We start from the raw sequence: 20,819 nt of genomic DNA on the forward strand, positions 1-20,819 counted from the left end.
AACCAGAGTCCAAAAAGCAGCATCTGGAAAAGACCAATAACACAGCAGTCCAAACATGAGACAGGGTACAAAATAGTACAGCTTTGTTTCTAGCAAAGGCTAGACTGAGAATGCAGGCAAATATTGTGAGAGCCTCCTGAGCCCCACCCAAGGCTCAGCTGCAGAACATTACAAGCCTGGCTTCTGAGGAGTTCCATCCTCTTGAGGAGTCATTCTTTGGAGTTGGGTACTACTTCTTAAGACTCTTACGAGTCCCCTGGACTGCAAGGAGGTCAAATCAGTCCATCCTAAAGGAAATCAACCCTGAGTGCTCATTGGAAGGACAGATAATGAAGCTGAAGCTCCAATATTTTGGCCACCTAATGCGAAGAGAAAACTCCCTGGAAAAGACCCTGATGCTGGGAAAGACTGAAGGCAAAAGGAGAAGGGGACAGCAGAGGATGAGATGGCTAGATAGCATCACGGATGCAATGAATATGAACTTGAGCACGCTCCGGGAGAGAGCGCAGGACAGGAAGGCCTGGCGTGCTATGGTCCATGGGGTCACGAAGAGTCGGACACAACTGAACGACTGAACAACAACAACTACTTCTTAAAGGAGCCCTACTGATTTGTCTCTTAAGGTGACAATGCTCTCTGGGACTGGGTAGTTGTTCAGCCTCTGTTTCTGGAGCAGATCTCCCCTCTTCCTGCAGGAATGGATCTGTGGTCCTCTCCCCTGAGGGCCCAGGCTCCCCCAGCTCTCCTGTTATGGGTAGTTCCATGGTGTCATCTGTTTCTGGGAGCTCTAACTCCTTGGAGTAGGATTCCTCCAGGGGGCAGGGCATGATATCTAGCACAAAAGCCCCTGTACCTATTCTTCTGTAATTTGGCAGGGTTTTTTTTTACCAGGGGCATCTCTATAATGTCTGCTGTTTTCATACACATTGCCCACCATTGAATAGCGGAGGTTAGTAAAACATTTTTTATCCACTCCCAAACTGTAAAATCTCCCTTTGCACAAAAAACTCTGCACCGATCTGTCTGAAATTTGGCAGGCTTTACCCCCATAGAAGGGACAACTGTGGCTAGGAATATCATTTAATTCAGCAACCCCCCAACACACATTATAGGCACTTCCCTTAAAAAAAAAACAAAATGTAAAGGAGCTAAGCATAAAAAGTGTGCATATATTTTTCTAAACTTTGGCAGCCTTCAGTCCCTCAGAAAGGCCTTCTGTACCTGCTAATGTATTCAATTCTGTAAAAAAGTAGAAAAATTATAGCCGTTTGTTCATTTCCAATGATAGTTAACAGAAGGCACAAAACTTAATTCATAGTTTAATTCATAGAATAGTAGGGTTGGAAGGGGCCTACAAGGCCATCGAGTCCAACCCCCTGCTCAATGCAGGAATCCAAGTCAGAGCATCCCTGACAAATGGCTGTCCAGCCTCGTCTTGAATGCCTCCAGTGTGGGAGAGCCCACCACCTCCCCAGGTAATATGTTCCATTGTCGTATTGCTCTTACAGTCAGGAAGTTTTTCCTGATGTTCAGCCGGAATCTGGCTTCCTGTAACTTGAGCCCATTATTCCGTGTCCTGCACTCTGGGATGATCAAGAAGAGATCCTGGCCTTCTTCTCTGTGACAACCTTTCAAGTACTTGAAGAGTGCTATCATATCTCCCCTCAGTCTTCTCTTCTCAAGGCTAAACATGCCCAGTTCTTTCAGTCTCTCTTCATAGGGCTTTGTTTCCAGTCCCCTGATCATCTTTGTTGCCCTCCTTTGAACCCTCTCCAGCTTGTCTGCATCCTTCTTAAAGTGTGGTGCCCAGAACTGGACACAGTACTCCAGATGAGGCCTAACCAGTGCTGAGTAGAGGGGAACTAGTACTTCCCGGGATTTGGAAGCGATGCTTCTATTAATGCAGCCCAAAATAGCATTTGCCTTTTTTGCAGCCACATCACATTGTTGGCTCATATTCAGCTTGTGATCGACGACAATTCCAAGATCCTTCTCGCTCGTAGTGTGGTTGAGCCACGTATCCCCCATCTTGTAACTGTGCATTTGGTTTCTTTTTCCTAGGTGCAGAACTTGGCATTTGTCCCTATTAAATGCCATTCTGTTGTTTTCTGCCCAGCACTCCAGTCTATCCAGATCACTTTGAATTTTGTTTCTGTCTTCCAAAGTATTAGCTATCCCTCCCAATTTTGTGTCATCTGCAAATTTGATCAGCATTCCCTGCACCTCCTCCTCCAAGTCATTAATAAAAATGTTGAAGAGCACTGGGCCCAGGACTGAGCCCTGCGGTACCCCACTCATTACCTCTCCCCAGTTTGAGAAGGTCCCGTTGATAAGCACTCTTTGAGTCCGATTCTGTAGCCAACTGTGGATCCACCGGATCGTTGTTTCATCTAGCCCACTTCGAGCTAGTTTGCTCATCAGGATATCATGGGGCACTTTGTCGAAAGCTTTGCTGAAGTCGAGGTATATGATGTCTACAGCATTCCCACGGTCTACAAGGGAGGTGACTTGATCAAAAAATGAGATCAGATTTGTCTGGCAGGACTTGTTTTTGACAAATCCATGTTGGCTTCGAGTAATCACGGCATTGTTGTCAAGGTGCTTCCAGATGGATTGCTTTATGATCTGCTCCAGAATTTTCCCAGGGATTGATGTCAGACTGACTGGTCTGTAGTTCCCAGGTTCCTCCTTTTTACCCTTTTTGAAGATAGGGACAACGTTAGCCCTCCTCCAGTCATCTGGCACTTCCCCGGTCCTCCATGATTTCTCAAAGAGAATAGACAGCGGTTCTGAGAGTTCTTCTGCCAGTTCCTTTATTACTCTAGGATGCAGTTCATCTGGCCCTGGAGATTTGAACTCATTCAAAGTAATGAGGTGTTCCTTGACCATATGCCTGTCGATCTCAAGCTGCAATCCTGCCCCTTCAGCCTGTACTTCGCCTTTGCCAGGGGGGTCATAGACCCTCTTTTGGGAGAAGACTGAGCCAAAGTAGGAATTGAGCACCTCTGCCTTTTCTTTGTCATCTGTTATCATTTTGCCATCCTTATTTAATAGCTGAACAACCATTTCTTTCCTCTGCCTTTTACTATGCACGTAGCTGAAGAAAGCCTTTTTGTTGTTTTTAGCATCCCTCGCTAACCTCACCTCGTTCTCCGCTTTAGCCTTCCTGACGCCATCCCTGCAATTCTGTGCTACCTGCCTGTACTCTTCCTTTGTTACTTGGCCTTCTTTCCACTTCCTATATGTGTCCTTTTTTGTTTTCAGGTCATCCCTAAGCTTTTTGTGAAGCCACATTGGCTTCTTCTGTTGTCTTCCACCTTTTCTTCTTGTTGGAATTGTTTGTGATTGTGCCTTGAGAATTTCCTTTTTTAAAAGTTCCCACCCATCTTGGACTCCTTTTCTCGCTAGCATTGTTTGCCATGGGACCTTACTGATCATTGTTCTGAGTTTATTAAAATCAGCTTTCCTAAAATCCAGGGTACGCGTTTGAGTACACTCGGCTTTTGCTTCCCTTAGAACCAAGAACTCAAGTACAACATGGTCGCTTTCCCCCAGAGTTCCTGTAACTGCTACTTGATCCACTAAGTCATCTCTGTTGGTTAGGATCAAGTCAAGGATAGCCGATCCTCTAGTTCCTTCCTCTACTTTCTGTAGGAGGAAGTTATCCGCCACACAAGTCAGGAATTTCCTGGAGGGGCCATGTTTTGCAGAATTTGTCTCCCAACAAATATCGGGGAAATTGAAGTCCCCCATTACTACTACATCATGCTTCCTTAAAACATTGGCTATTTGCTTTTCAAAAGTTTCATCCTTGGCTTCTCCTTGATTGGGTGGCCGGTAGTAGTCTCCGACCACCAGGTTCCTTTTATTCTTTGCTCCATTTATTTCAACCCAGATGCTCTCGATGGGGCTACCAAGCTCCTCCTCCTGTATTTCTGTGCAGAGATATGTATTTTTCACATACAGTGCAACCCCACCTCCCTTTCTGTTCCTCCTGTTCTTTTTGAACAAGTTATATCCTTCAACTGCTGTATTCCAGTCATGAGAGTCATCCCACCAAGTCTCAGTTATACCTATCAAGTCATAATTTCCCTCCTGTATTAAGAGTTCAAGTTCGTTCTGTTTGTTTCCCATACTCTGGGCATTAGTATATAGACATCGAAGACCATGTGCTTCATAGTCTGGCTTTCTTCCTACATGTGTCTGAAGATTATTATTGGGCGCTATCAGCGCTGTTCTCTCCATTGCAGTGCATGCGCCTACGTCCATTGTTACCCCCAACATTACATCTCCCTTCCCCGTAGGATTCAGTTTAAAGCCCTCCTGATGAAGTTCTTCATGCTGTGGAAACTTCAGATTTCCAAATTAAAATTCAGATTTGCCCTGAGTCCAGTTAGGCCTGAGTCCGATTGGGCAGCCCATAGTGATCTGAGATTTATCTGGCTGTTTTTCAAATTGCCAAATCAGGGTCAGAACCAAATATTGTGGTTGGTGCACCCCCCTAGCATACAGAAGTCCAGATTTCCCCCAATTAGAATAAAGCTCAGTAAATTGTGGCATACTGTGAAACTGGTTAAATTAACAAGAAGTGTCCACATAAGACAAAACCTGTTCAGAAACAGGAACATTTAATCCAATATGGGGCTTTGTTATTAGACATTGGGTTGTTTGTCATACTCTAAATAGGTTTGAGATATATTTATTTCCTCTGAATGATGCTCTTAACATTGGATTTGACACTTTGATCTGTGTTGTTGTTAGTTTACTGGATTTTGTGTGTGCTAAATATTCATATATTTAGTGTGAGACATACACTATGGAGGGATGTGGAAAAGGGCCTTCTCTGCTGTGGCACCCTGGCTGTGGAATGCCCTCCCCTTGGAGGCCTGATTGGCGCAGACATTGGTCTCATTTCGGCGCCAAGTAAAAGCCTTTGAGGGCTAAATGCATTCCCTAAAGTAGCACACTGTTTTAACTGTTTCATTGTTTTAGATTTTAATTGGTATTAGCTTGTTCATGGTTTAATATGTTTTTAACTGTTTACATTATTTATTGTTTTATATTGTTTAAATTTATTTTATCAGTATATCGCCCTGAGATCTTAATGATATAGGGTGGGATAGAGAAGTTTTAAATAAACAAATAAATAAATATTTTAAAAATTTAAGTCACTCTTCCTACCCCCGCCCCCCCGGTGACACACAACATTAAAAACAAACACACAGAACCAATAAAAATACAAAATGGTAATAAAACATGACTACATTGTTGGTATATTGTTTATTTGATTGACGTGGTGAATAGGTGGCACATTCTATATATCATCATGCCAATTTGTATTTTGCTTCTGTATTGTTTATATTTAATGCTTAGAAAAAAGAAGGAAAGAGTCCATTAATGTTCAAAAAATATATGAATGTGTATTGCAGGCAATGACAGCTCTCTGACACCATTTCCTCTTTGAAAAGCTATAGCCTGTACACAGCCCTGTCCATTTCATATGCCCATAAAGTTCACAGCTGCTGATGGGAAGAGATTCATATATCTTTAGATCTGTAAAGAGTATATCACCAGAGTTAATATTTATGTGCCATTGTGGCAAGGTAGGAATGTTGTAAGACTACCTAGGTACCATGTTGCTTTACTTAAGGGAAATCCAGGGTGCATAAAACAGCTACTTTTCAAACATGACATTTAATCCATGCATGTAAATCAAACTGGGAGGAATCTATTATTCATTATTAAAAGGGCACCATATTTTTATTATACTGAAAATGAAACCCAAATGCTGTGAAAAATTTAGTGGCTTCTCTTGAAGTTTCAAGATACTTATCATCCAGTCACTGAGCTGGTGCTGGCACTCCTTTTAAATTATAGCTACCAAAATAATAAGCTTAAAGTTTTTTGGCCTAGGAAGGAGTCGGAGAGAAACGTGATCAATTTCACTGCAAAAGGTAAATTCATTTTTAATGTAAAGCTTCCTAACTCCATATCACACTACAGTTCCTTGGTAATGTTCTGAATGAGATCACTATGAGAAATATAGTTCATATCCTTGTCATTATTAGTCACGCCCACAATTTTCTCCCCTGAAGTACTTTCTGAAAGCTACATATATCAGAAACTGATTAACATGACCTAAGGTATTAATTCCTAAAATATGATGAGACCAACATTTCCCGAGCCTCTGTTTTCTATATGTCAGCATCTGACCAGGAGCTAAGATGCTTTTAATAGCAACACAATGAAGCATTAGTAGCTAAGGATTCCCCCACCCCCACCCCTACTAGTACTAGTCTTGCAAGATCCTCCCTCCATCACAGCTTACAAGATGTAGTTGTAGGAAACTTTAGTGCAACCTAAACTAAGCATTTGAAATGTTGCAATGAAAAGATTGCTGGTAGTAAATAAGCACACAGTACTAGAATATATGTATAGATAGACAGACTAACGACAGAGTAATGGACGGAGCAATCCTACGGCCACTAGTCAGTGGCTAGACGGCCATAGGATATGTGGTCTTCTGGGAACTGACCTCAGAGCCTACGCTCCAAAGTTGGTTACCGGAGAACTGACCTTGCCCTGTTTCACACTGCCTCTCAGGCAGCACCGAACAGCCCCATGTTCTGCACTCAGAAGGTTTTCCGGGGCGGGGAAGGCGGAAATGCTGGTACGATGCATCCTATGTGTCCGGCAGCCTCCTCCTCCACCTTCTTGCAGCTAGACAGCCGCAGTCAGCTGTCTAGCCACAAATGCAGGGCAGGAGAAGTATGGAGGAAATGATCCCGTCCATGCTTCTCCTGCCCTGCATTGGATAGGCGGTCGCCTCTGAATTCGGAAGCGGGCACCTATCCCCATAGGATTGTGCTCTAAAAATATTTAGTGCTAGATGTTTTGTCTTCTGCCTTCATCAGTATCTGCAATCACACACACACACACACACCACACACACACACACACACACACCACACACACACACACACCACACCACACCACACCACACACCCATACACACCACACCACACACACCACATACACAAACCACATACACACACCACACCACACATACCCCCCCCCCCCAAATACCACTCTTAATGGACTAGGTCTTATTTGGGAACAGGAAACAAAATATTTATCTCCAAGTTTTTCTCTGTCTCTTCCTTCCTTCCTTCTTTTGGTCATTTGTGTCAAGTAGAGCTCACAGTTCTCCTGCAAACTTTTTTTTGGCAGTGATGAAAAATGCCTTCACTTGTTGGCAAGTTGGCAACATCGCTTGTGAAAATGTTTTCTTCTTCATTTCTATTGCCCACATACTTGCCTTCAGTGATTCTGGGAGGGGTGGGATTTTTAGTTTTAAAAACTAAATAAGACTAAAGTCAGTTTTATTGGAATTCACCAAGCATCTCTAGTTAAAATAATTCTTTATCAGAGATTTTGTGCTTCTTGCCAGCTATATATTTAAATTACTATATTACAACATGTTGGTTATTAAAAATATCATTTGCATGTTAGAATAACAGATCACTATTTCTTATGATCCTTTAACTGACATGAGTTCTCAGAATTTGCCTGATCTTCAAGTCTTTAACATATTGCATATGTAGCTCATGTTCTAGTTAGAAATCAAATAAAACACGCTTTGATCTTGTCCTCTCCCAGCTTTCTTTACAGTGAATCCAGGTTGCAAAGCTAGCACCCAGATATAAAAGTTCAGGAGAAGCCAAGGCCAATGATATCATGAAAATAATTTAGTCAGGGTTAACAACAGCCATGCCTTACTTTGTTACTACCTGCTGGTCATAGAAGAGAAAAAAATATTGGCACCAGATGTGTTGGGGCTATTGGCACCAGATGCAAAGGCCAAAGTGCACAGGATGCAACAATTATTTTTCTATATTGAAAAAGACAAGAGGTAATATTTATGCTGCTTTCACCCATTTCACTGCACTGCCTCTGAAATTATGACTAATACTGTTTTAACCACCTAGCAATATGTTAAACTAATGCAGAAGTAATGCCAGGACCTCTGTGGCATTTGTCCCCATTGCTGGGAAGAGGTTTCGCTCTCATGTCATCATGACCCTGAGATGGCCTTTGCACCTGCAGCTGTATCAGAGCCAGACCAGACCTGAGATGATGGGAGACGTTTTCACTGATCTGTACACAAATTCCTATACCGCTGAACATTAAAAAAAAAAAAAGCACCGCAAAACTAGCACTGTTGAAACATAACATAAAAATCCACAACAACAATGAAAATACAGGACAGAAATAAACAATTGAATGCTCAATAAAATCAATATACATAGGTGGGTCACACTTCAGGGAAAGGTATGACTTGAGCCGTCTTCTGATATATATATATATATATATATATATATATGCATGCACGCGCAAGCACACGCACGCACACACACTTAAATGCAGCTGGGAGCGAGGATGGCACTCAGAATTTGAGCAGAGCTTTGGCAGGGGGAAGGAGTGCTCAACTCTTTCCCTGCAAGCTATTTTTCTGATCCAAATTTCCTTCTCCAAGCTGCTTTTGTCCCCACAGGGGAAAAGATATAGGGAACAAAAGCAAGTGGAAAGGGATATTCCCCTTGCAGGAAGAAAAGCAACATAGGGAAGATCTGATGTGAAAAAAGGTCTACTTGGAAAGGGTTAAGTCTTCCACTTTTCATCTCTGCTCAGGTTCACAATCCCTGCATGTTGATTTTGGATGATATTATTTATTTATTACATTTCTATACCTCCCAATAGCTGCATATTATTACTACTACTGCTCAAAACACTCATTTGCCTCCCAGGATGAAGCAGCCTGCAACAGGATATATCCCTCTAAAGAGGAATGATGTGAAATGGAACAACGTGGAAGGCATGGTTTGCTGGAGAGATGCTATGAGGAACCCATTGTATTATGGAGGTTGTATGGATCAGGCATTTATCTGATATGAAGCTGACCCACAGCACATCTCAGACTATGCTGGCACATTACACAACTAGTGGATGAACAACAACCAGTAGATTTGCACTCGTGCATAAAAAGCATGCAGTCTGTTTTCAGTATTATAGTTGTTTGTCAGGGGTGTTGAAGCTTGTTCAGCCTGAGGGCCAAATTCCATTTCCAAGAAGCTCTCAGGGGCCACATTCCAGTGATGAGTGGGGCTGAAGGCAAAAGGGTCAAGGGACACGAAGGATGCTCATTCCCTTTTCTTGAATGTCAGAATTGCTTATAACCTGCCTTGGATTGGGAACTGCATCCATTGCTTAATAGATTTGGTTTTTTACTCAGAGGTAGGGATGTGGAAATAAGCAAACCCAAGTTCCTCAGGTTCTCCAGGTTTCACCTGGAAGCTTAGTCCAACCTGTGTCTGTGTCAGATTGCAAGCTTGGGGATGGGATGGGGGTTCCATGTGAAAATTGCAAAGTAGGTACTTGGGTACACATTCAAAAGTATGCAGTCTTCTCCGATTGATTAAGGGTGCAATCCTATACATGTTTAGACAGAAAACCATCCTAAAACTCCCAGCATTTCCCAGCCAACACTGCTGCCTGGGGAATGCTGGGAGTTGTAGGATGTTTTTCTGTCTAAACGTGCATCACATTGTGCCTTAAAGGGTGTTTATGCACACTTTTTAAAAAAGTACTCCCCCCCCCCCAGGCATCGTAAGTTGGGGGGCTTGGCTAGATGTTTTTCCTTACCATCAGAGACAGAACTAGAAGTCTGGCAGCACAAACGGGGTTTCTGACTGAGTTTGCCAAGGACATGTACCGCTGAGGTGGACGGGACATTTGCAAACAGAGAAGCCCTTGCTTCACCACAGCTTTCCATTTCTAACCTCTCCTTCCAGTCCTTGTACCACCAGCCAGGGTGCCCAAATGTGTTTCCTGGGCAACTGGGGAAAAGCAGATGTGGAATAGGCTGCCAAAGAAAAGCATCAGGCAGGAGGAGGATTAGGCACTTCCAACCCACCACTCCTTCCCTGCAAAGGTGACCCAATCCCTCTTTTACATTTTCGTTGCAAACAAACACCAAGCTAAGCCTTCCATATTAGCCATCAGACATCTAGTTCCAGCCTTACTGTAGTTCACCAGGCACATATGGAGACTGCTTTGGCTGGTGACTATTTTGTTTTTCCCTTCAGTGGCAGCACATGGAGCAGCCCACTGACCCCAATTATTGCTGTCCATCTTACTGACTTTCCATTCTTCTGACATCTATGTTATAGGTCCATCCTTTTCTTCTTGTGGCACTATATTAGAATATATTAACATATATTCATGTATAGATATATTCAGTTAATTGAGTCTCTGTTTGATTTTACCTTTGCTTTCTTTTAGTTTTCTCTATCTAGGGATATTGGAGAAATGAGTTCAGATTTTTATGACTCCAACCCATCGATTCTGCAGTAGACCAGCCTTCCCCTTGTCCGGCAGATTCTGCAGACTTGTGGACTGATTTTCTAACTTTCCCAAATGTTGTGCAAATTTCATCATAGAAAAATAAGCAAAAAGAAGGGCAAAAAATATGTATTTCCCCCATATGCTAAAGCATGAAAATGCACACTTGGGGGGGAATCTGCACATTTTGCATGTGTGAATTTGTGCAAATGCACATTTGCACAATTGCAAATTTGCGCAAATTTGGGAGCAAAAAAATTAGATTCCATCGATGGGCAGATGATAGAATGAAAGGCGCCTGACAATCTGTGAAATACAGATGGAATGGATTTTACAGAATCTGTACATCCATATCTCTATTCCTTCTTTTCTATTGTTCTTCATTAGCCTTATTTTACATCGGGGTGGGGAACCCATGGCCCTTCAGATGCTCTTGGACTCCAGCTCCCATCAGCCCCAGCCAGCATGCTCAATGGTCAAAGATGATGAGAGCTGTAGTCCAACGACATCTGGAGAGCCACAGGTTACTTTATATTATAAACTTTGAATGGAGATCTGCTTCGTTTAATCTTCCATCATGTCATGTTCACCAAAAGAATAGTTACCACAACTTGTTCATTAGTGTTAGTTTGCATTTTACTGATGAAGAATGTGGTCTCATAGGATGAGTTGTCTGCCTGAAAGTCTTTATCTGAATGCCTGAAAAATTCATCATTTCTTCTGGTTAATTAGGAACAATTGGCCACAAGTTCAGTAATATTGAAATTTGATTGTATTGTTATGCTATATAGGTTTGGGACTTGCTAGATGCTGATCTAATTGAATGGCAGATGTTCAAAAACCATATCTTTATGTGTACTGGGGTTTTGTCATTTTGGGACTGTAAAAGTAATGGGCTCTGTGCAGTACTCTCCAAAGTCAACTCCTGGGAAAAAAACAAAGAAAGAAAGTAAAGATTTATCTCTCTGTTTTTAACCATGATAAACCCAAGAGCAAGTTGGACTTCTTGGTAGCTCATGCACTTTATAGAAAAATCCCCAAACTGAACCTACTAATTTGAAATATTCAAATAGTTCTCATTCTCTCTCTTGAGTATTTCCATGATGAAATGCAGTGGCATATGGGAAAGTAAAATATATAACAACAAAACTAATATAAAGCAGTTGATTTCAGGAATAGTATCAAGAGACGATTTTAGCTCAATATGTTTTAATTCAATTAAATGCAGCGCAAAGCAAGAAAGAAATTACATGCCTTTATTCTGAGTTGCTACACAACTTAAGGTGTCTTTTGAATGTGAATAAACTGAGCATAAAACAGGCACTTGAGTTAAGGAGCATTTCAGGCCAATTTAATCCAGGTTTGGATTAAAAGAGATGGAAGAGATAGTAAAAGACACAAAAAAGATTAAATTGGGGAGGGACAATAGCTGAGTGGCAGTACATAGGTTTGCAAGGCCATGGCTTCCATTGCTGATGTCTCCATTTTGAACAATCTCAGCAGGGCTGAGGAATACCTCTTTCTTCCTCAGGGCCAGAACTAGACACTATGGTGCACACATGCGCGCGCACACACACACTTGTGTGTGCGTGTGTGTGCGCGCGTGCGCGTGTGTGTGACTGCTGGTCAGAGTAATAGCTCTATGTTGTCTCTTTCTTTCTTGGGGTGTCTAGTAATACATAATCTGCAGTGAGACTTCTGTGTCATTCACTCTTTAAGAACCAAGCTTAGAAGGCCTTAGCATGACACATGTCACTGAACAAGGTCGAACCACTGCAGTTCTGAAGCAGAAGTCTGTGGAAGTGGTTGGGCGGCCTGAATGATTTCCTCAGGGGCCTGCACAATCCTAGGCCTGGATGAACTAGCAACTGGAGACAATCCTAAATCAGTTGTACTTGTTGCTTCACCAAACTAAGTTTTCTGCTTTGGGCCTGTCTGGTGAGCAGTAAGAAATATATAGTTGAGTTACTAGAAGAAGTCTAAAGTGTGTCACTGTTTCATACATTTGCAACAGTGACCATGACATCGTTATGAGTTTCCTTGCCCCCACAAGTAGCAGCCAATGTACTGAAGCAGGGGCACATCATGCTTTTTGTATTGTCTGATGTTACATGGAATCGGGGTGGGGAGGAGGAGAAGACACAGGACTTCTGCTTTGGGTGACCGCTGCACATACCATAGCAAATGCCTAGCTCTGGCCTCAGTCCTGCAGAATCCCCTCATTATCTGAGTTGACCGCTCTAGGCTAGACTACTGGTCTTGTTCAGTGTATCTCATAACCGATCCTCCATTTGAAGTGCACACATGAGCATTATCCAAACCCCCACACAGGCAGAAGAATTCTATTCTTATTTTGTACGAAAGCATGTTGTACACAGGTATAGGATATTCCTGAACACAAGGACAGAACATCCCCCCTGCTCATGAAAAAAATAACAATCTCCCCATATGTGTGACACATATTACAGCCAGTCCGTCATGGCCAATTCATTTTGGGAGATAGTAAGTGCTACATTTTCATATAGGTAAGCAGGAAGCCTATAGGAGCTGGAAGCAGTGGCTAGTAATTCATTGGTGCCTAGGAATTCAATAGAAGCATGCAGACTCATTATCAGTAGTTTTAACAGCTAAGGAAAGTCAGGTTGCTGTAGGGCAGAGGTGGGCAACATGGTGCCCTCCAGATGTTTTGGACTTCAACTCCCAGGATCTCTGACCATTTGCTGTGCTGGCCAGGGCTTGCTTATTTATTTATTTATTTATTTATTTTTATTGCGTTTATATCCCGCCTTTTTTTCCTCTTGCAAGGAATCCAAGGTGGCTTACATTATCCTCCTCCTCTCTGTTTTATCCTCACAACAACAACCCTGTGAGGTAGGTTGGGCTGAGAGTCTGTGACTGGCCCAAAGTCACCCAGTGAGCTTCCATGGCCGAGTGGGGACTAGAACCCGGCTCTCCCAGTCCAACACTCTAGCCACTACACTACACTGGCTCTCTAGTGTAGTGCACTTCAACTTATGGGAGTTGAAGTGCAAAACATCTGGAGGACACCACATTGCCTACCCCTGCTGTAGTAGCTAGAGTGTTGGACATAGACTAGGGAGACGCAGGTTCAAATGCCCACTCAGCCCCAGAGCTTCCTGAGTGACCTTGGGTCAGTCCTCTCACTCAGTCAAAACCACCACACAGAGTGGTTGTGTGGGTAAAAGGCCACACCACCCAGGGCTCCTCTGGAGGAGAATAGGATAAAAATAGTATAAATAGCAGTGGAACTGTAGTAACTTTCCTGGGGCAGATTGAAAATGAGTCAGCTAGTTCTGCTTATCTTCTCCCCCTCTTGCTTCCAGAAATGTAGGTAAATATCTTTGAACTTGAATATCGAGAACTTTGAACTCATTTTTTCTTTGAGAAGAGAAAGGGTGCAATCCATCTTCCACTGAATTCAGTGAAGAAACACACATTTTGTGTGTGTGTGCGTGTGTTTTAATGGAGCTCATTGCGCTCATGCACGCACCTGGGACCCAAGTAGCCAAATGGCTTGATTAAGGCTGTCTTTTGACAGTAATTTGGTAACGAAGATGTTTAACTTTCCCATGGGTCGTTTATAGAAAATGGTAAATCTGGTTTAAATGAAACCTGATACTATCAGTGGTATAAAGCAGCTGTCACAGGGTTATGGCATTTTTCAGTAGATGCTTCTGTTTCGTTTTAAGCATTCACAAATCATTCATGTAAAGTATGCAGATACACAGGAGTGACACTGTATACACTTTGCAAAGAAAGCAACCTTGAAATGTTTTCCCTCCTTTATCAGTGCGTAGTTACAACGTTTCAAAGAGCAAGTACTTATGGGCTACGCTCCTCAGATATGAGGGCTAAGTGAGAATCAAACAGCCTGGTTTTGAAGGGCAGTGCTTGGTGGTAAAGAGGCTGGTTCTGCAAAAGTGGACAGTCTGAACAAGACCAGATGTTTTGGGAACTCCTGACTGCTATGAGAGAGTGACCTACATGAAAAGAGAAAACCTGAATATATTTTGCAAGGCTTCCTTGACCACTTTGAGGGGATTGAGGGGATATGTGGGATATCTATTTATCTGGGGTAGCAGACAAAGATTCTCAGAAAATCTCCCCCCCCTTTTTTTCTGTCCTCTCTTTCACATCACTCTTTTTAGTAAATTAATTTAATTTAGCTACGTGATCCTATGTGATTTGGGCATCCTGAGGTTGGAGGTCTGGGAAGGTGGAAAGACAATGAAAGGGGGCTCACAGTTTTATGGGAAAGGGCTGGATGGGACAGGAGGAGAAATTCATTATGGACCAAATGTTTTAGAATATGAGTTTTTATTGTACTGTTTTTATTTCAAACTAGTGAAGGACTCAGCTTCACACAACTTGGAATAGCTTTTAGTTTGATACAGCAAAGCTTTCAAGGAAACATTCGCAGCTGTCAGAGTTGGACACACTGTGACCACCCCATCTGAAGCCACGCCTGCTAGCACCTCTAGCAGGCATGGCCCCTGTCATGGTCCACCCCTACAGCCCCTGAGGGAGGGGTCTTTTCCCTCCATTCCCCTGAGGGGTGCTGTGCCAGCGCAAGAAGAGGGGGGACACATATAACTCTATCCCCTGGCTTACTAATCTTCCACAAACTGTATTGACTGTCTGCAAAGCTATGCAGTGGTTAGAGACGTCTGCCACCTACTGACTGAAGGTGGTGTTGCAGGCTCAAAACCCCAGTCACATTAAAAATAATTAAAATTAATAAATGCATTTACAAAACCAAATAACCCTAAGGTGTACAATCTTAGGGTCCACTTAGCATGCATGCCAAGTTTCAGTTGTCTAGGTTTCATGGTCTTGGTGCTGTGGCACTAATGGACAAACAGACATGTATCCTCTTTTATTATTAAAGATATAACAATGTTCCCCAGGAGGCTTCAGTGTACCCATGGATCTGCGTGCATGAAGTGATGGTTTCCATCCTCCTAATGGGACAGAATAATCACCCATGCACCTCCATTCACCTTGTACACATGGAGAATTCCCTAAAAGGGAAGACTGCAAGCAGCCCCTGCTTTCATGAGGTTCCATTTATTTATTTATTATTAAATTTATTAATCACCCATCTGGCTGGTCACCCAGCCACTCTGGGTGATGTACAGCATACAATAAAACAGTTTAAAACAATAAAATTCTACAGTAAAAACATTTTCTAAAATACCCTAACCCACTCCAAATGCCTGCCTGAACAACCACGTTTTTAATGCACGACGGAAGCTTATTAAAGAGGGGGCATGGCGGAGTTCCCTAGGGAGGGAGTTCCACAGAGTGGGGGCCACCACAGAAAAGGCCCTCTCCCTCGTCCCCACCAGTCTAGCTGTCCTGGCTGATGGGACAGAGAGAAGGCCATCCGAGGCTGATCTTGTTAAGTGGCCTGTCTGGTGTTGCTGGAGGTGCTCCTTAAGATAGGCTGGGCCGGAACCATATAGGGTTTTAAAGGTCAAAACCAACACCTTGAATTTGGCCCGGAAAACAACTGGTAACCAGTGCAACTCCCTCAGCACTGGAGTGATGTGATCTCGCCGGCGGCTGCCTTTAATCAGGCAAGCCACTGCATTCTGTACCAGCTGCAGCTTCCAAACCGTCTTCAAGGGTAACCCCATGTAGAGTGCAGTACAGTAGTCTAAATGAGAGGAGACCAGGGCATGTACTACCGATGGGAGCAGATGGTCGGGAAGGAAGGGGCGCAGCCGCCATATCAGATGGAGTTGATACAGCACTGTCCGGCTCACAGCTGACACCTGAGCCTCCATGGACAGCTGGGAGTCCAAAATGACCCCCAGGCTGCGGACCTGGTCTTTCAAGGGTAGCCATACCCCATTCAACACCAGATCAACATCCCCCAGCCTTCTCTTGTCTCCCACCAAAAGTACCTTGGTCTTGTCAGGGTTCAGCTTCAGCTTATTCCTCCTCATCCAGCCACTCACCATCTCCAGACATTTCGACAGGGATTCTACGGCCAACCTTGGTGAAGATTTGAACGAGAGGTAGAGCTGCGTGTCATCCGCATATTGATGACACTGCACCCCAAACCTCCTGATGATAGGCCCCAGTGGCTTCACATAGATATTAAATAGCATCGGGGAGAGGATGGAACCCTGTGGCACCCCACAAGTGAGTGGCCACGGGTCCGAAACCTCCTCTCCCAGTGCTACCCTCTGGTACCTGCCGGAGAGGAAGGACCAGAACCACCACAATACGGTGTCTCCAATGCCCAACCCCTCCAGGCGGTCCAGGAGGATACTGTGGTCAACGGTATCAAAAGCTGCTGAGAGGTCGAGGAGAACAAGGAAGGAGCATTCACCCCTATCCAGAGCCTCCTCATATCATTTGTATGTTGTAGCTCCTGTGTTTTGAGGTGCTGGATTGGGTTGAGTTTCTCAGTCCCCATCACATAAATGTTCTTTACTGGAAGAGAGAGGGCAACATATGTGATTTAGAGTGGAAGCAAAGCATCGGTTTGTCTGTATTATCAAATGATTTATAAGACTTGCCCTTTCAATACGTTTAGACTTATTGACATTAGTAATGACTCAGAATTCAGCAATACCCATAATCATAGATATTAACAAATTAAATTAGAATAAAGTTAATTAGAATTTTTGCGAGCACATTCCACTTAGAAAAACATTGCCTAAACTCTTTTTCCTCAAAATTTGTGTTTGGTCTAGTATCATTTCAGTATTTGTTTTGCTAATCATTTCTTGAACAAGTTGATATAGTCCAATCTAACTATATTGCTGATTCTTCTTTTTGTCAATAGGATGTCCCAGCCAGAAAGGATGGGAAGCCCAGAGAGATACTTGTGTTCGAGCTCCTTTTTCTTCGTGGGACCAAAACTTGCATTGATCGAGTGGTGGGCTGGGGAGCTTTTCCATTATGTAATAACAATTTGGAAACAGTGGATGGGAAGTTTAAATGTCCCCTTCTCAGGGGTCACTACAACTCTAAAATCGATAGGTTCCAAAAAATGGAAAATTTGATTTCCTCTGACTTGGATCACTGGTTGTGCAACCTCTATTTTCAGGTTGGTATGAAGCTGCTTTAATCATCTTCATTCACAGTGGCCTATTAAGGGTGCCACGTCTGCACTTACAACAAATTACAACAACAAACTTGTTAAAATATAGTTTTAATGTATTTTATGGATGACAGCAACATTCTTGTGAAGTTTGGATTCCTACTTACAGCGATGAGGGAAGAAATTGATATGGTTGAAGGTACATTTCGCTCTGCCCTTATAGGAGGGGCTGGTAACTTGTTAAGAAACTAAAACCTCCGTGGAAATGTGTAGTGGCTAAATTCAGCTTTAATGTAGTATTTAAAACTGTAAGACTTGAACATTACTTTCATATTTGAACTTCAAAGTCATCTTAAAAGTCCCATTGAGGCTTGTGGCTGTGGGGAATAATTGAATCCTTGGATTCACAAATTGATGGACAGTTGTGTTTTAAATTATTACACTGCACACTGAGAGCATTTAGGACAGGAATTATACAAATTAAGAAGAAACTAATGACTGGGGGACCCCTGCAGTAGGAGTTCCTGGAGAATCCTAGATCAACCCTTTTGAATGAACCTTTGAGAATATTAGAAGAATAATTTTGCATAGGGCTGTGATCTATTCATATAACAGGGTTTTCTCTTATCAGATAATTAAACTTCCACGGTATTCAGATGAACAGAATGAATATGAGGCAGGCCTACACCTCTCTTCCAATGTGGTTGTATATTCAAGCACTGCTGAGAAAAATGGAATTTTGAAGGATGAAATAACAGGCGGACTACAAGATGAAGGACCAAAAAGTTCTTATCTCCCACAATGCCATTCAAGATGTTCTATTGTGTCACTGCAAGGTTAGCTACTTATTTCTTATTAAATCAGCCTCACTTAGCACATTGTGAGGGTCACATCGCCTAAAGGGCGCAATCCTATGGGGATAGGTTGCTGCCTCTGAGCTCAGAGGTGACCACCTATCCAATGCAGGGCAGGAGAAGCATGGAGGGGATCATTCCCTCTGTGCTTCTCCTGCCCTGCATTTGCGGCTAGACAGCTGATTTTGTCTGTCTAGCCGCAGGAAGGCGGAGCGGGGGAGGAGGCTGCCAGACGACACATAGGATGTATCCTACTGGCATTTCCACCTTCCCCACCCTGTAATGCCCCTCAGAAGGCCCCGTTTTGGCCGCTCTGCACTCCTCTTCCAAGTGCGGAGTGTGGGGCCATTCCATGCTGCCAGCGTGAAAGGGGGGGAGGTCAATTCTCTGGGAACCACAGGCTCTGAGGTCAGTTCCCGGAAAACCACATATCCTATGGCCATCTAGCTGCTGACTAGCGGACTAGGATTGCTCCCTTAGTCTTTTTTTTTTAAATTCTCCCCCTGCTTCCTGTGAGTTGAAAAGTCAGACCTATTCCAGTTCCCTAATATTCACTGCTAAGAGAGCAAGTAAAACTTGGTTACATATGGCATTCTGTTCACTGCAAAGACACTTAGGATGTATTTCCTTCTCTCTCCGATGAGTAGCCTCTCAGCCATGCCAAGATGGGTGCTGAGAGCCATGTCTGCTATAGTAGAAACTCCCCATCCCTAATTCACTAGCAAGTCTCACTCAAAGGACAGGATGTTCTAGGAGGACATGGTTGGACATGAAGGACTGCTCTTCATGATGTGGCCAATGGCCAGGTATTTGAGTAAAAAATGTGCCACCATAAGGGCTACTTCATGAGATTCCCAAGGTATGTGTGTTTGATTATGTCTGTGCATGTTTGATTAGTTCAGATATTAGTATTGGTATTAGTATTATTTACATTTCTATACCGCCCCATAGCCGAAGCTCTCTGGGCAGTTTACAGAAGTTAAAACATTAAATACAATATAAAAAGTTTAAAAGCCATTCACCTAAAAGCACACAGACAATATACATAAAAAACATATAACTAAAAACTACTTTGAACTGTCATTCATAAAGACACATCCAGGACTGATTAAAACTCCTCATGTGCTGCAAAATGCCTGGGAAAAGAGATAGGTCTTAACCTGGTGCGAAAAAGATAATAATGTTAGCTCCAGGCAGACCTCATTGGGGAGCTCATTCCACAGATGGGGGCCACCACTGAGAAGGCCCTCTCCCTTGTTGCTGCCTTCCAAGCTTCCCTTGGAGGAGGCACTCGGAGGAGGACTCTAGATACTCAATGTAGTGTACAGGTAGGTTCATCACAGATATGACAAAAAATGCTCATGTTTTAAAATTCTTAGGTAATTATTTCTTATAATATTTATATAATAGTGAGCTCCCAACATTCTATCTCTGTCACACTTTGAACAGTCATCCTCAGATTGTGTCTAACAGGACAGTGGAAGTGGTTTGGAGGAGATGAAGAGGGACCATTTGTTTCCTACTCTTCATTATCTTAACCCAGGAATTGGCTTTTCATAGGCCTTTAATTGGCATATAATGCTTCCCTGAAAACACACACATATATGTATTGTATATGTATCACTATACCACATTAATTTACAAATGCAGGTGCATAGAAGCATAAGAGACTGAGCATGCATCTAGCCATAGTTCTGTTTAACCACACCTACTAGGTAAGTTATGATCACTGAAGCCCTGTATCTTCCAGCTTGCAAAGACTGACACAACAGAAATCCTTAAGAATAATTTCCTATATCATTTGTATTTATTTATTTACTTGGAGTCTTCTTTAAAGATATTATTAGCTGTTAATATCCCCCGAGGGTTTGTTTTCTAATATCAGTGCTGTGCTACAGTATGCTCTTTCTGCTGGGGATATGTTGCTAAGAGATTTAATAATGGGCAAACAAACACAACATGTGGTAATCCATTTCAAATTAAAAGTTTATTAAACACTAGCTTGATGACTTTCTGGCTATTTACAATTAAAGGAGCAAACCTTTAGGGAACTGGGGACCATGTGCTGAAATGTACAGCTTTGCCATTTCCAGTAGAACCAATGCATTTATGATCTGCAGCAAGCGGTTGCCCATTGGTAGATTCTATAAATACTGTATTTATTCTCTTAGGACACAACATAAAACTATGCTCAAGTGATGCTAATGTTGAGGAACAAGCCAGAAAACTTAAGAACCTAAATTAGAATGGTGCCTGCGCTTTAACAAGACTCACTGAGGTACTAGAGCACTCTAATAATAAGAGACTAATGAGTATGTGAGATACTCCAAAATAGAGTTAGGCTAGAAAACACCGTTCTGGCTGTGCTCTGAATAGGTCTTGCTCCTTGCTCCTATGCTGTGTTTGGGACACTAATGTGGGAGGTTATGTAAAGTCACCCCCCCCCCCTTTGCATACATGTTGTTTACATTTATTTTTCTTCTTTC

At 42.8% G+C, this 20,819-nt stretch overlaps 1 protein-coding gene across 3 annotated transcripts in view; it reads left to right on the forward strand.

The window, feature by feature from the left end:
- Positions 1-20,819, forward strand: part of LOC146347279 (uncharacterized) — a 275,533-nt gene that overhangs the window by 103,015 nt on the left and 151,699 nt on the right. For 2 of the 3 annotated variants that reach the window (XM_084848123.1, XM_084848121.1), the window contains 2 exons: positions 17,222-17,485; positions 18,111-18,315. In XM_084848123.1, the coding sequence (XP_084704249.1) occupies positions 17,222-17,485; positions 18,111-18,315 (469 nt within the window). The remainder of the gene's footprint in view (positions 1-17,221; positions 17,486-18,110; positions 18,316-20,819) is intronic. The other variant, XM_084848122.1, reaches the window with a different exon arrangement.

Source organism: Heloderma suspectum, chromosome 4 (genome assembly GCF_057233095.1).
Source record: "Heloderma suspectum isolate Gila_16-S chromosome 4, 16-S_ref, whole genome shotgun sequence".
NCBI lineage: Eukaryota > Metazoa > Chordata > Lepidosauria > Squamata > Helodermatidae > Heloderma > Heloderma suspectum.